The following is a 16,426-nucleotide window of genomic DNA, read 5'->3' on the forward strand; positions in this document are numbered from 1 at the left end:
TACCCGCTTTGACAATATTTTCACTTATATGAATACTAGACAATATCATCATACTTTAACGGTGCCATTTTACATTATTTATTTTGTTTATTAAGTTCATATCCCGCTGCGAACTTGTCCTGGGTCTTTTAATTTGAAAAACACGACTGGAAGCAGACGTACATTATTCCTTACGTCCCTGAATGAGTTGTTCACTCTTCCAAAGTTTTGGAAATGTTTTTCCGAAGTTGTGCTGCGACGATATTATGGACGTTGAGATGGTTAAATCTTTAAAAACTGCGTGGAGAGTTCAACTTCTGAAATAAAAGAAAACAAGTACGATTATCGTTCGTCGGAGACGCAGCTACAATGGGTGGTTCTCAGGAAAAGACTTTTCTTAAGGCGTATTTTAACATTGACAAACAATGCACCCCGTTAGCTAAAGGCTCTCCCTGGTGAGGGTGGCACACCGACCTACGAATGCTTCAGGTACACTTTAACGGGAAGGGGGTCACGATTTGGTTATTTATCTTGAATATCCAAGACTACAGTGCTGGACATCAGGCATATTATGACTGTGTATCTCAGGAGACATCATGGTACACAACACGACCCCCCCTTCCTCTGATGGAGAAACAGGAGGTGAGTGAAAATATTTCCGTCTGCCAAAGGTGGTCCCTTATGAGGGACAAAGAATGACTAAAGTATAAATAAATAAATGTTGGGAGAAATGCATACAATAATGTATGAATAAATAAATAATTAAATAAATGCAAAAATTCATATAAACATTAATATATAAATAAATATATTTATTTATGTATTTCTGTGTCCATGTTGTACAAGGAAAAGTAAATATGTAAATTAAGTGGGCCGCCCTAACATTACTGAAGTAGGATTGATCAATTTTGAAAAACTGACAGAAGCAAATTTATTTAAATACTTACGACCTGGATACAGAAATAAATAGATGTGTAAATGTAAAAATACAGAAATAAATTAATAACTCAATTAATGTGGAAATGTATGCATTGATATATGCATAACTGTATATAACTGTAGAAATACACTAATAAATGATTAAATACATGTAAAAATATATAAATAGCCTTTTTCATTAACAAAGTGTATTTATTATTTATTCATTGATGTATTGTTTTCAGTATTTATATATTTATTTATATATTTATTGATGCATTTATTTAATTATTAATTTATTTATAAATTATTGTATGTATTTCTCCCAAAATTTATTTATTTATTAATTAATTAATTAATTTATACTTTAGTCATGTTTTGTCCCTCATAGTCCCTCGCATTAAAAGCCTAGGAATCACTGTCTTTAGACTTTCATTAGGTATTGGTCATTTTAAATTTGGTAAATAAAAAGTTATAATATGAAATTTGCAATGCTTAATGCCCATTTTCCCTCGTTAGAGCTTCTCCAGGATCCATGTAAAACAAGATGACTCTGCCAGGAAATTAAAAGAAATGGCATTGCTTAGAATAAATGGTTTGTCCTTTTCTTTTTATATCAATGATAAACTTGGAACAATAAAACTGAAAGCTCAATACTGGCTAATTATTTGGCTGTTTAAATGTTGTGTGTGTACAAATGATTATGTTAAGAATTTCACAATGTAAACATATGATATTCATACTGTTATATTAACAGCATGTTGTGCATTGGTCAATTTATAAAACCTTATTATTAGGTATTCATGTAAATATTCATTTAGTCATGATCAATCTAAACATTTGTACATTTAATGCCATAATCTAACCTGACAGGTACGTTGGAATTCAACTGGCCGCTGTCGTTTTCCTCAGAGGGTCCACTCTCCTCGTCAGCTCCTGCTGGCCCATGGGGACACTCCTTTTACTCCTCATTTACCTACTTGTCAAACATGTTGCACTTCAGGAGCAAAAGAAGCACACTCACCAGAATTAACCCAGGGCACACTCTGCCTCAGGTGTGTTTCTATAAAGTCTTTTCATTGCTTTGGTATTTGTCCAAACTTAATGAGATTGTTTATTTTTTCTACAAACTTGTATGTGTAGTGTTTGTTAGGACTTAAAGCTCTGAAAAGAGCAACCATGAAGTAGAAACATTTCATTTCTGAATTTGTTCCGTACATGTCAAAAGAAAAAGAAAAAAACAATTCACACTTTATCCCATGTACGGAAAGGAGCAGGGAGAAGAATATACTTACGGTACTTGTTTTGCCTGCCCCTTACTCAAAAAGCATACAATAAATGTCTGGATGGTCTGTCCAGTTACAATCAATGAATGAATATCATGCCAACATGATATTTTACCTAATATTGAGGATGATGGAATGTCTCATTCCCTTTATGTTTCTGCAGGTTCAGAGTGCAGCACCTCCATCTACATTTGGGGTCAAATTCCACAAGTGTGCACAGGTTTGTAAAGAAACTTATGTCAGAAGATGAAAATTGTTCTTTCTAAATTGAAATGTTTGGATATGAAACTGTAAATCAACACATTGGAGACTATCCAGTGATTCATACTGTTATCACACCAACATATGTTCCTCAGGTGAAGCTCAACACTGATCCACCTCAACTGACATTCTTCCTTCTAATTCACAACCTGGGCCAAGCTGGGGGCACCAACCTGTCTCAGGTGGCTATCAGGGACTCCATCTCTGGAATAGCAGCCCTAAAAACTGAAGGCAGAGTGGTGGAAAGAGGCTACCAGACATTTGCCATCGATACTCTGTCTGGTAAGTGTGGAAGTTTATTTTATGTTTATAATCCTACAAAACATTTCTTCAAAAATGTGTAAGTGTTTTAATTTTCTGCATGCTGCATCCACACTCAATAACAGAAAATACTTTTTACCTCTTCAGCTGGATCCAAAGTAATAGTCAATTATACAGCTAACATAAGGAGTCATAAGAGTGAAGTCCTGGATCTTCCAGCTTTTCTCACCTTCTCTAATGCCTCACAGGTATTGTTTTTTCTCTCCAGCTACATTCTGCTGTTTTAACCTTAAAAAGTATTCTCGCAAACTTGAAACTTTTTGTTTCAACAAAATCTGTTATTAATTTTCACCATTTCAATGTTTAAAGTTCAGTCACAGCATCGTGTTCTAACCCAGGGTTTTGTCCTCGTCTCCACAGAATGACGTCAGTATGTTCGGTCCTTTAACAGCTAATCTGACCTTGAGGGTGAATTCCACCAACAGAGTGAGTTGAGGACCGTTCACCTTCAGCTTAGTGCCCTGCATGTTTTCTTATTGGTTTTCACATTTTTGTTCTCTAAATGATTTTGATAAATAGTGCGATGTGTTTGCCCACAATTTCAGATTTTTCCAAACCATGGGGTCCATTTTGCTGGATTCGTTGTGGGTTTATTTGTCACATTGATGCTGCTGTCAGTGGGATTTCTGGCCATCAACTTGATAGGTCCAAGAACCAGACTGAACCTTCTTCAGCAAAGGGTATCACAGATTTTCTTTCTCTTTATTTGAATGACCAAGTCAAAAAGCACTGATCTGTTAGATACAATTGATGTTTATCTGAGTGCATGAATGATGTAAAAAATAAGAGTTATTATTTTATTGATATTTTAATCAAAGGAGTTCAGTGTATTTTCCTCTTTTTTTTACATCATTAAATATTTAGTTCATGATCTGTGTACAAAATGCAAACATGTTTTCTTACTTCAGAGGAACAGAGGTGATTCAGACCCAGAGTATGCAGACTGCAACATGAGTGAGAGCGTAAAAGATGAGGCAACATTTGAAGACAAGGTGGTGGACATCATGGTTCTCGAGGATCCCCAGAACATGTACCAAGCTTTGGAGAAGTGAGTAGAGTTGTCAAAGTGGATTAAGATAAGTCTCTATTAGGCTCAATTAACTTTAATGTAACATAAACGTTCACTCTACAATTCTCTCTAAGCCTTGAAATGTCTACGCTGCTGCATGCCACCAATAACCTGGAGAACACCCGGATTCAGATCTACAAGGATGTGATGTCCTCGCTGCTGAGCAGCTTACGATGCAAAGGCCAGGCCAGCACCCAGGCCCAGCAGAGGCTGCTCAGTGTTCTTCACGGGCAGCTGCTGGGCATGGAGGGTCGGCTGAAGGAGGAGCGAGGGGCCCGCATGGCTGCTCTGGCTGGCCGGTGCAACCTGGAGACTCGGGAAGAAATGGAGGCAGAGCACTGCAGAGAAGCTGCTGAGAAGACCCAGGCCAAGCTGCTGTGTCATCATGCAGACCAACAGGTTATAAGACTGTAATAACTGTTTCAAAAGTTGGCTTGGTTTTTATTCTTTTGATACTTTTGATTTACTTCAAACACCACTACATTCCGTCACTAGGAACTCCTCCGCTGCAGCGTCCTCCTCGAGAAGCTGCACAAGCTGAGCCAGAATCAGCTCCAGCGTATCCTGTTGGTCCGACACGAGGAGGCTTCAGCCAAGGTCCAAAGGCAGATCATTGAGTGGCGTCGGGTCGAGCTGCACAAGATTTTCTCTGAGGAGCTGGAGGAGGCCACCAGGATGGGCGAACTGGAGAAGAGTACAACCAAGAGTCTTCAGCACGATTACTTCACCTGTCAAGTAAGTGAAAAATATAGTGTCAGAGTACTGAGTTTACTATTTAAATGTTGAACTAATTCATGTTCTACCAGATTTATCTGGAATGCTGAATGTTAACTCACGAGATTTAAATGATCCATGACAGTGTTTACAGCCACAAATGTATACTTTTGGACTGTTTAAAAAAAGAAAGATATATTTTAAAAACATCTATCTTGTGGACAGTCGTCCCTTGCTCTGTACCGCTCTAGATAGTGCTGCAAGTAGCATTTGTATGCTCTGCAGGTGTTCAGAGAGAGAGAGAGGAAGATGTCTGCTGTTATGTTTCATTTTAGATGTAAAGATTGGAGTATGATGTCACAAGTTACATTTAGATGTTTTAATGCTGTTATTTGATCATTTTGTGCATCTGGTTACCGCGGATGTTATGCTGCACTCTCTAAGTTTGACTGCATTATCAACAACAGCCTTTCCACACAGGCGGCTCCCCTGTTTTTATGACGTAATCACAAGTGAATCTTTTAAAGCTGGAGTTGTGTTGTTTCTGCAACTTTTATGAAAAGTATTTAATTCCAACCCCTAACATCTTAATCAAGATTACAGTAAAACATATTTTTCTAATGTACACGTTGGCTTGAATGCTAAAGATGATTGATTGAGAATGATAAGATCACTTATTCACTGCATGCTCGTGTTTATATATTTTGCCATTATTACAAGTACATAAATTTTTTTTATTTAATAGCATTATCCAACAGGTTGTTGCTGAAGCAAAACATTAAAAATAAATAAATAATGAGATTTGACATGAGATGTGTCCTTTCCTTTTTTGTCCAGGATCAGCTAGAGGAGGTGCTGGATGTTGTCCTTGCTAACCAGCGCTATGTGCTATCTGAGCGTCATGCACAGAGGAAGTTCTTAGTGCACAGCCTTCACAGCCTCAACAGCCTGATTTCTGACGCCTTCTCCAGCACCTCCAGCAGTTTGGACAGCTGGTTCACTCACATCAGGAGGTCAGGGCCCATCGTAGTTACCAGCAGTGACATCACGTGGTTGGTTACCATCCATCAATAGTTGTGCTAACGTAGCACAATAAGCTTCTACAGAAGTGTGAACACAAATGTTAAAAAGTGAATCTGTTTTTGTGGTATTGAACAGAAAGTAACACCAAAGTTTTTTCACTAGCTCTACCTGTAGGGCAGCTGCTTCCAATGTCTTACCTACATCTCTCCACCAGGGGGAGCATTGTTCCTGCAGAGCAGATAGAGCAGCTACAGGAGAAGTCCCAGAAGGAGCTGGTGATGGTGAGGAAGAGAGTGGATGAGGCACTGAGTCAGGAGAGAGGAGCCATGCGCTGTGGACTGATTAAGAAGAGACGGGAGCTCATCTCTGACATGGTGAGGAGATCATACATGTTGAGGCTTTTATTCCAAACACCTGCATTAGATAAAAAAAACAAATGATTCAATTTCACTTGGCTTTCTCCAGCTGCGGGTTCACAAACAGAGACAGAAGGATCTGTCAGGTCTTTCTAAAGGTCTGGAGGGAAGGATAGATGTAGCTCAGCACCTGCACTGTTGGCAGAACTTACTGACAGCTCAGGGTCTGGAGCTGGCAGAGCTCATCAACAACCTGGATGAGGAGGCCGCTGCTGACATCCGCAAGGTGACACTGACAGTACACTTCAGGCACTTAATGACCTAATTCAAAAGAAATACATTCAAAACACATACAAATAAAGCTCTGAGTTGTAGAGTTTAATTTACTCCATGTTTTAATCCTGTCCAATAGGTGACCATGCGTGTGATCCAGGGCTCCATAACAGATCTCAAAGCTATCCAGCCCTCTGCTAACCAGGCCGTGCTAACACTGTCGTCCACAGGAGCGCAGCGCTCCCTTCTGCAGATAGAACCAGAGGCAGGACAAGGAACAAGTGGTCTCCTGCAGGGCCAAGAAAAGTTGCACCAGGAAGGAAAGGCAGCTTTACACACTCTAAGAAACACCAGGGAGGCTCTGAGGGAAGCCATGGAGAGAGAGCTGCGGGAGCAGAAAGAGCTCAGAGAAAACTTCAGAGCTTTCTTTAGGTCAGTGTAAAGATAACATCGGCCCTTTTATTTATGAGTATTAAGACAAATGAATGTTTGTGTTTTCCCTATTGGTCAGGTTCTCTCTGGGAGAGGTAGATAGATTATACATATAAATTAATGTATTTATTTAGAACAAGCGCCTACTGCATAATATGAAACTTGTTTTTTTACATTTGGTTTCACATGATTTGCACACTTTAGATGGAGTTTCAGATAGTAATCAAAAGGTCTGACACCAGACTGTTCCTCCCAAAGCACATTTCCCACAAATAATAATTTTACTATCCTGCATTGTTGTTTCACATTTTTAACTCACAAAAGAAACTCAGCCATCAAAGTCAAATGTCAAACCCCAGTGTTTTTAACTGCTAGTCTTTTCTCCCTATGTTTCAGTTGTTTATGTTCATCCCAGTTGACACTTTCTGAAGATGACCGTCTCAGGATGAAACTGGAGTTTCAGAAGTGTCTGTCTGTGATGGACCGCAGCCTGGTGCTGCCCCACGCCGTCTCCAGGACCAAACTGCACACCACTCTGGCAGCTCAGAGAAAGGAAAGCGAGCAACAGATGGTGAACACAGAATCACACGTTATTTTATTCAATTGTTCAATTTTTTTTTTTTTAAACTCTGCATTTATGATTAGAGCATTGCTTACTTTGGCTACAGCTGGAAGAACCTACTTAAAGTTACAGTGGCAAAGGCTCGGACGGTAAATTACTACATTGTTTTTGTCAAATATTCATGGCGTCTGTTTTTATGCTTAATGCATTTGGAACTCTGTCAGTGCAGTAAAAGGTGAAGATTATGAGTTTTCTGTTTGAATGACGAGTCAAATTAAATTATAAAAAATTGTCTTATGGTTTTTGGAATTACATTTTCAGATGACCTATGTTTTGTAAAATGTAGAAGAAGAAAAAACAATCATTTTCACCATGCACATTATTTAGTTTGTTTTTTGTTTAGCTTAAGAGCTAAATGACATGATTAAAAATGTTCCCTTGTATTCTTCCTTTATTCAGGGAATGACGTTTCTATACCCACATCTGTCTTATTCTGATGATGTAAATACTGTTTTGTTTAAAAATGATTCTGAGGATCATTTAAAGGACGAAGCCCATGTGCATCAAGCAACAGCAGCAGATTGAGTTAATGGTGCACTTCAATGCTTTTTATGTGAAAAGAACTGGAGCTACCACAAGGTCAAACCACACCACAAACAGTCTTATTTCGACTGGATGAATGCACATTGTTATTGAGAAATATAAAACGATTCCTCAGAGTGGTTCCATTTATGCATAGGGTCATTTTCAGACTCATTTCCCAACCACCTTATGGTTATTGTGGTTTTTGCAGACAAGTATGCAATCCAGGGGGAAAACCAGCGAGGCCAGACAGAAAACAGACACATCTGACCTACAGCTTTTCCAGAAAAGGCTTGAGGAGCGGATCGAACTGTTCGAGAAGGAGAAGGAGATGGAGGATGGTGTCATGAAAAAGGTTCAGCTGTTGTCCTATTTGTTTTGATTTCGTATAAACTTCACTCAAAGGAATTTGTCAGTGAACAACATTTTTGAAATGAAAAAAGGGACAATTCATCCTATATGATGTCAAACTCTCTGTCTCTCAGGGGAAGCCTTACCCCTTTAAAGTAACATTTCCAAGTGCACACAAGGGAGGGTGGGGTCACAATATACTGTAAGTGAAATCCATCATTTCTCCTCATGGCAGGTGACAGAAGGGATGCAGAGTGAGAGAGAGGATGAGCTGCGCTCTCAGGCCGACAGTCTGGCAATGCAGATGGCAACAATCCACTACCAGAAGGCTGAGAGGAGAACCAAAGTGTTGGAGACATCCAGAGCAATACTGACTCTGCACAGCCTGCTCATCCAGCAGATCAGAGAGAGAAAGAGCCCAGAAAGACAGGAGATGGCCCAGAGTATACAGAGCCACTGCTTGGTAGGCGAAGCTTGACTCTTTAGTTGTAGATTACACAGTCGGAGGACTGCTCATGATCGCCTGCTTTGTCACTTTAGCGCTGAACTTTGTAGATATTAGAGTTTCATTTAATTCTCGCCGCAGGGCCTAGAAGAGGCAGAACAGCAGCATCAGAAGGAGAAAGCAGAGCTGGACAGCCGGAAAATGTGCACGTCCAAAATGGAGTCAAATGCAACACAAAGTGAGAGCTTTGGTGAGGGAGAGGAGGAGAGCGAGGAGGAGAGACTTTTCCAGCTGCAGCAGGACTGCAGGATGTCGTCCATTCTTGAGGGGGCGCTCTACAAGTGTGAAGAGGTCAACACAGTGTTGGCTGAGAGGTGAGCTGGAATGTCACCTCAGGAGTAAAGAGGAATTCTGTGGCTCCACAGAGGCCAATAAATGTTACAGTGTTGAAACGCTCTGGTGTTTTTAGGTTGAAAGAAATGACTGCCAACAATCAAGCCGTAGAATATTTGAAAGAACAAATGGAGCTCAGGAGACTTTATGCAAACTGTGACCAGGTCTGTGATATTTTCAGTTCTATATTTAATCTAACGGTAAAGCCAGGGTAAGAAGAACACTGTACTGAAGGTAGCCCTGTGTCATGCTTTTCATCACAGGATCTGGATTTTGCATCTCAGCTGGTGAAGCAGAGTCAAGTCTCTCCTGAAGTTCTCCTGGAGGCCCTGCGGCTCCTCCTCCCCACCCTGCCTGAAAGTGAACTCCTCTCCATCACAGACGCCCTCTGCCCCAAACAGCACCCCATCTCTGCATCTGCACAGCTGGAACACACAGGGTAAGAACCAGGTTTACTTCATTATTACACGTCTTTATTATCAATGGAGGTGACATGGGACAGATACTAACGTTAGCACAGAGATACACCGGGTATTTCATATTGAGATGTATTGGTTCTGCCTGTTTGATATTTAACAAGTTCAATGCTACATCATTAGAAAGAGTAGATAGAAATAGACTCGTAGTTCATTGGCCGATTAAAGTCTGTGAAGTGACGACACGTCATTTGTTGTCTACAGATTTCTTCGGCAACCATTCCTGTCCTTTGGTTGCCATTAGTGGCAGACATGTTTAACATTTAGAAAAAAAAGCAAACAGAAAAAGATGCACCTCAAAATAAATGAATCTGTAATATTTGAAGCATTTGTGGATGAATAACATGAAGGTGGATGAACAAGTAACCACTAGTCCTTTCCACATGGCTGTTCTGAAACAGCACCACCGTCATGAATACTTTTCTACTTACACAATGTATCTGCAACGGTGTTATATGTGCGTCCCAGTGTGTGGTTTTAACACCAACCCCTCCATATGTTACACAATGCAGAAGAGGCATAAATATCCTGCCTGGATCCGGCAATATGGAAGCAACAACAGACTTGTTGGATTAATCTGTGAATAACATGACAGCAGCTGAGGATGGACACGTTACCCCAATACACTTTAGATCCAAGTCCTGTGAAATATCAGACAAGCAGAACTACTTTCTGTAACTGTAGCAGAGCCAGTAGACTCTTATATCTCACATTTTCATTATTTGTCTGACATGTAGCATGCTGCTCTTAATGACTAAAGACACAAGTTAGAAAGAGTACACGCAGTGAAAGACGTAAAGGCCAGTTTACACCCCGAGAACCCAACAAACAAAAAAAACAGAGGAAAAAAGACCAAAAGCTTTCAAAAGCTTCACTGTAAACATTTTACTGCATGTCATAAAACTATTTTCATATGTGTGCTTCACTTTACTATTTGGACTATTACAACATGATAATAAGTATCAAAACAAAAACTCTTTTACTGCAATGAGCAGATTGTCTGTCCCTCATGAAGCACTTCATTTGTATATCAAATTACTCTTCTTCATACAAAAAACTGTCACTCTCTCCCAACATGCAAACTTAGCTTTGAGTTTGCGTTTTCAACTCGTGTTCACGAGCCAACAAAAGCTTTCGGTCATGCACTAGTTCCTCTTATTTTCCTTCCATTCCATCTTTACAAATTAAGTATAGTGCAAACTGTTTCAACCCGAGTCCTCAGCCAGAGTCTCTGTGGTTCTGTGGTTTGAGAGAGTGAAGTCACTGATTAAATGTAAGTGGCGTTCAAACACAGCAGCTGGTTGTAACAGACGTAACTCGGAGCATTGTCTTCAATTTGAAGAACAAATAAAATACTGTTTAGATCCTTTTCCTCGAGCCAAGATCCAGAGATAACTGATTTTACTCATCTCCTAATTTCCTTCTTTTCCTGAAACACTGGAACATGTCGGCCCCCGCTGAGTTTGGATTTCTTTACTGATGAATAATGTCTATTTGGATCGCAGCTGTCTGGCCAAAGGACAAGGGAGTGAAAATGCTCTGATCGGAACAATATGTGAAAGGTTTTAGTTTCTGTTCTTTGTAAGTTTTTTTTTTTGTTTCGGCTGTTTGTCTGCAGAATAATGAGAACACTTCTACAACTAAACCATATGGATTTAAGTGAACAATAAGAAGGGAACAGATGTCGAGAAGTCTTTAATGGAAAAGGAGCTGAGAGTTGTTGATCCGACCTGGATTTCTGATTCTTTAAGGTTCTTCTGAGCAGATCTATTTATTCAGAGTTGTCTATAGTGAAATACACAATACATCAGAAAACAGGGTTCAAACAGATATGAGTCTTTTTTTAATTGTTCTGTGTTTGAGTAATTCAGTTTCTATCTTTGAGTGAAGAAGAAGAAAAAAAGGTTCCCGGACTAAGACTTGTCAGTCTGTGGTCAGAGGTAGCTTCTCTAATATCTGTTCCACATGTTATCAAACAGCTGTAACTAATACTACAGATGTGACATTGAGTGGAATGATATCTTTAACCTTCTGCAAAAAAAAAGACTTGTCTTGTTTATTTATTATGAATATTTTAATTAATACATTGATGTTTTTCTTTTTTTTTAAATGCCACAAAAACAAGACTTAATAACCAGGTGCTCACAATGTTCTGTTTATCCTGTCCATCAAACCTTAATTCTTTGATTATGGGATGATATGAAATATAAAAATCTCCTATAAAAAAACATCCTTGTTATATTACATATTATATAGGTGTTTTCTTTTTATTAATATGACAGGCATAACATGGGGCACCCTACTTAAAAAGAGACCAAAGACATCAAAAACCATAATAACATGAAACAAAACCATTCAAATGTGTGACTAAAACAGATCGTTAAAGCATCGTATGATCACATGTAAAGGATGTCAGAGGGAGTGCAGAGAACAAAGTGCCTACTGTATAATCAGAGCTTGTTAAGCTGCTAAATGTGATGCCTCTTTTTGTCCTCGTCTTTTGTACCACGCAGCATTCAGCTGCTTAACAAGCTCCTATGAGGAGTGTTGAGCTGGTTATGAAACATTCATTCATTCAACCTTTATTTATACTCCAGAGATCGTTGAGGGGCAACTCTCCTCTCCAATGACATGGAGTCATTACAGAATCATTCAATAATTCAAATAATAAATGTAATAAATAAAACAGTGTAAAACAGTTCCAAACAGAGGCTGGGAGGTTTAAAATGAGGTTTCTAATATACCCAAAAAGGTAAAAGTTCGCAACCATATTAATATTGATGCATCTTTGTGATCAACAAAAGTAAACGACAGCATCATGGACAAGCTTGACTATTTCTCTAACTTAACTATTTTTGATAAATGAAGTCATGTCGGGGAGTACAGAGGGATTAACAGCACGCTTCAAAACTTTTTCTCACGTTTATTTATTTATTTTTTAAAAAAATTTGGGGGGGGAGACAAACAAAAAACATTACTTACACATGTACACTACAAAGTCAGAAAAGAGATGAGAGGTACAGTACTGCTTCATCTAAAGGGGGTACCAAAATCAAACCGAAACCAACCTTAAGTTCCTCACAGTAGCTTTAAAGACAGAGAGTTCATGTTTTTATCTCTTTTACCTTCATGCCAAAGATAAAAAAAAATAGATCTCCTCCTAATGAAAGTTTGTCACACTGTATCCGATGGCCCGGCATCCCTGACCATTTTTCAATCAAAGCCAATTGTTGTCTGCAGAGATTGTATCACAGTAACAAGCTTCATAATGGACTGATGACTTTTTGTGCAGGTGTGTCGGGGGGTCACACAGACTTCTTCCTGTCAAACTGAGAGAAGACGTGGTGCATCAAAATATGCTAAATATGCCGACCTGCACTGCAGAAGAAGAGAGGTAAGTGCAACACATGTCTGTGTTTTTCACACTCATTTGTAGCTCAGCTGTCAGATCCCTTAATGGTCTGTAATACGCCTGTCATGAATTACACGGCTGGGCTGCAGTGACCACATTCATGAGGTAAGCACTGTTGCACTCCAAACCAAACTAACAACAGCTCCTTTGTGCTCCCATTCTCACAGACTCCAGGAAAAGAGGCGAAATCTGGTGGACAAACTGCTCCCCAGGTCCCTTCACTCTCCTCCAAGAGACGTAGCACCTCTGCTGCTTAAAGAGAATGGAAAGGACAGTCTTCATGAAGCACAGCAGCCTGTTTATAAACCCCCTTTGTCTGAAGAGGCGGTCATACATCAGCATGGTGACACTGCAGCACGGAGGGTTGTGGACAGTGTGAGCGAAACAACACAGCACGCAGCAGAGGGAGACATGATGCCACTGAACCTCCCCGCTGCAGGAGAAAGATTGTTTGTGTTTCGAGACCCACCGGAGTCAAGTGACCACGCGGGTGCACCTTCAAGAAAACGGAAAAGAAATTTCCTCAACTTTAAGAGAGGCTCTGTGGCTCCATCAAGCCTACCTTAAGTCTTAAAAACATTGTCCTTTCGCAGCGTTTTTTTAAGGATGGTATGACAGTGATATATGATAATAAATGAACCAATAGCTTTGCTGTTTAGAAAAAAGAAAATTCTGGATGTGTGTGGAATCTGGTTCTGTTTTTTTTATGTAAAGGCAGCTGACTTCAACTCTTTCAAGATTGGTTTATCTGCTTATTCCTAAACACTATAAACACAGAGTATAATTCAAAGGACATGAACTCAGATTTATGGAGGAGGTAGACTTTACAGAAACACCAACTAATATGTTATTATTAGTCATGTTCACAACCACCAAATGTGAGGAAGTTACTGATAGTTGTGGTTTGAGTTGAGAATTAAACACGGTACAGCACTCAGGATACACAGGAACTAAAAATAGGATTCCTTTCTGTGAAGCAGTTTGAACACATTTTAATAAACATTTGTTACGCTCCTGGAAACTTTCCCCCTTGATCATTTGTTCATACTGATTTATGTTTTATGAAATGACATGCCAGAACACTGATTGTTTTCCAGTGTAATGACCTGTAGAAGATCTATTATCTCTGGTATTTGGAGCTCACAGGAACAGAGTGATTTGCTCTCCAACACTCAGCACACCCAGGTTGTTTTCTTCACCCTCGCTGCGCTTCCACGTCATCGTCCATCGGTTTTCTTTTTTTTCTTCTTCTTTCTACCACTACTCATAAAAAGTGCTGCTCAGTCGTCGTCTGTAGTATTTGAGCCCCCCTGTTGACAGTCCCAGCAGCTCGACGCGGGTCCTGAGCTGCAGATTCTCTCCGACATGAGGCTGGGACTCTCCTCTCTCCTGTGTTTCTTCTTCAGCTTCGTGTGGCTGTCGGAGTGCGCTCCTCCGACCTGCTACTCCCGAACTCTGGGCCTGAGCAAAGAAGTCATGACCCTGCTGGATAAGATACACACATACCATCGCACGGTGAGACATTATTACAGAAGCCCAATGATTTGTGTTAGACTCTGTTGACAAAGACTGTGTGGACTTGTGTAGTCCGGCGCCCCTGTGCTATGTGCCCTTAACGACGATGATGTTTTCTTTGTTTGCAGAAACAGTGTGCTGAGGTTCTGCCAACGATCTTCCTCGATGTGCATGTAAGTAAAAAACAAAACAAAAAACAATGTAGACTACTGAAGCCTGCACGATATGAGAAACACTGCGATGCGGGGTAACATAATATTTTAGAAATAATATATGAAGTGTACGGAAGCAGACAAGTGCATATTAACTAGAACTGGCAGGATGTATGTGTATTGTTATTCATGTTTTTCCAGATCCAAAAAGCATGATTTACCACTTTATAGGCTAAACTGGCACCAACTAACTGATGACTAGCACATCTTCATGTGACTGCATCAAATGGTATAAAGCATGGCCATTATACACATGCTGAGTGACAAAGCATGGCTGGATATAGAATCATTCTTATTGCTATGAGTTCCTTTCCAAATGCTCATATCACCATAACAATGACATAGTTGTTTTTTGAGTAGCCCTGCTGTACTGTCATGTATATGACGTGCAGGAAGAGTTGCTTAAAGGGGGTCGTAGTATTTTTCGCACTTCACTTTTTTTTCATGACCTGGAGGTTTAACCCCTTCAGTGACAGGACAGAAGAAAGTGTTCTATATCTCTTCTAAAGTCTCCTCACATATTGATGAACAGCAGCCAATTGTCTTCAACTGAAAGAGAAACAGAAAACAGTCGCAGTCAAGATTTATGGGTTACATTTCTGTAACACAATCTTCCCTACATTTCGTCAACAATATATGTTTAAGGTTTAAAGTGTTGAAAAGACAATTGACCTGTTTGTCAGAATGATGATTTGCTAAATACTGATGTGAAATAACAATATCTCTAATAAGACCTTATAAGAAGTGGAGCGGCTCATCCTGTCTGCTTCTGTCTGTCTAGAATTCATGTGTCACCACTAAACTCCGGGACTTTCTCTACGTGGTCCTAAACCATCCGAGCCAGTACTGCAGAGAGCGTCCAAGAATGGTGCTCTTGAAACGTAAAATTCAGAACTTGTACAACATCATCACCAGAATGTGTTACAGGGTAAGAACACCCCGAAACAACAGCTGCATTTTTCACCTGAAGATTTTTTGTTTTCAAGCTCTCGTGTGTGTTTTTGTGTTTGATCCTTTGCAGGACTTGGTGTTTTTCACAGACGACTGTGAGGCGATTGACACTGGACACAGCAGCCCTCACTACGCAGAGGACAGACTTCAGCTGCTACAGGAGGAGAGATGAGCAGACATGTATTCCTTTAACAAAACACACTAGCAGTATAGTAGTTTAGTAAAGCAAGTGCAATATAAACCCTGATGTGCACTGCATTGGATTAGCATTATTAGCCAAACACACAGTGCTGTTGGACGTTGTACCTAGTTGGCGCTGCTGTAGCTGCACACTCATGTTAGCGGACATGTGTGGCTACATTCCAGCAAAGGAGTGCAGAACTTTCCACAGGAAATTTGCTGAATGCCAACCATGCCGATGAAAACCTTGAAATAATAAACCAATAAGAGATGCTTGTGAGTGGGCTTAACTGCTGCTTGCTTACCAGAGCTGATCAAAGCTCAGTGTGCCATTAAGAGAAATATGTTGTGTTGCCGTAACCCTTGCTCTGACTAACATGTCTTAAAGAGGCATTATGCAGCTTTTTGCAAACATTAAAAGGGTTGAACATGGTGGGTTCAAAACGTTACATAAGAACTAAATGTCATAGGTACATGCTTGTGTACTGTGCTCCTTTCACAATTTTGTCTCCTGTTTTATATCGCAGGAGTAACAACTTAAGTGCTGCTAATTCTGAAGCTGAGCATAAGAAAAACGTTCAAGTTCTGTGACAGGATGGATATGAAATTATAGAGGCCTGACTGTAGTGGACATACGAAAGTCTTCTGTTTTTATCTTTACTTTTGGGCAATTTAGAAAGGCCTCATATTTTGTAATAAACGTCATCTTTATGTA

At 39.9% G+C, this 16,426-nt stretch overlaps 2 protein-coding genes across 2 annotated transcripts; both read left to right on the forward strand.

The window, feature by feature from the left end:
- Positions 1-188: 188 nt before the first annotated feature.
- Positions 189-13,874, forward strand: LOC132977516 (limbin-like). Its single transcript, XM_061042137.1, has 23 exons — positions 189-621; positions 1,417-1,492; positions 1,771-1,952; positions 2,347-2,403; positions 2,540-2,726; positions 2,853-2,953; positions 3,126-3,191; positions 3,311-3,445; positions 3,674-3,813; positions 3,909-4,233; positions 4,330-4,569; positions 5,386-5,561; positions 5,786-5,945; positions 6,037-6,213; positions 6,340-6,632; positions 7,029-7,203; positions 7,988-8,131; positions 8,363-8,590; positions 8,714-8,946; positions 9,042-9,129; positions 9,229-9,404; positions 12,734-12,835; positions 13,021-13,874. The coding sequence occupies exons 1-23, from the start codon at positions 460-462 to the stop codon at positions 13,418-13,420; spliced, it is 4,023 nt and encodes a 1,340-aa protein (XP_060898120.1). The 5' UTR covers positions 189-459; the 3' UTR covers positions 13,421-13,874.
- A 137-nt stretch (positions 13,875-14,011) lies between these two features.
- LOC132977519 (cytokine-like protein 1) lies at positions 14,012-16,426 on the forward strand. The gene is made up of 4 exons (XM_061042139.1): positions 14,012-14,368; positions 14,497-14,541; positions 15,362-15,508; positions 15,602-16,426. The coding sequence occupies exons 1-4, from the start codon at positions 14,219-14,221 to the stop codon at positions 15,701-15,703; spliced, it is 444 nt and encodes a 147-aa protein (XP_060898122.1). The 5' UTR covers positions 14,012-14,218; the 3' UTR covers positions 15,704-16,426.

Source organism: Labrus mixtus, chromosome 7 (assembly GCF_963584025.1).
Source record: "Labrus mixtus chromosome 7, fLabMix1.1, whole genome shotgun sequence".
Lineage (NCBI taxonomy): Eukaryota > Metazoa > Chordata > Actinopteri > Labriformes > Labridae > Labrus > Labrus mixtus.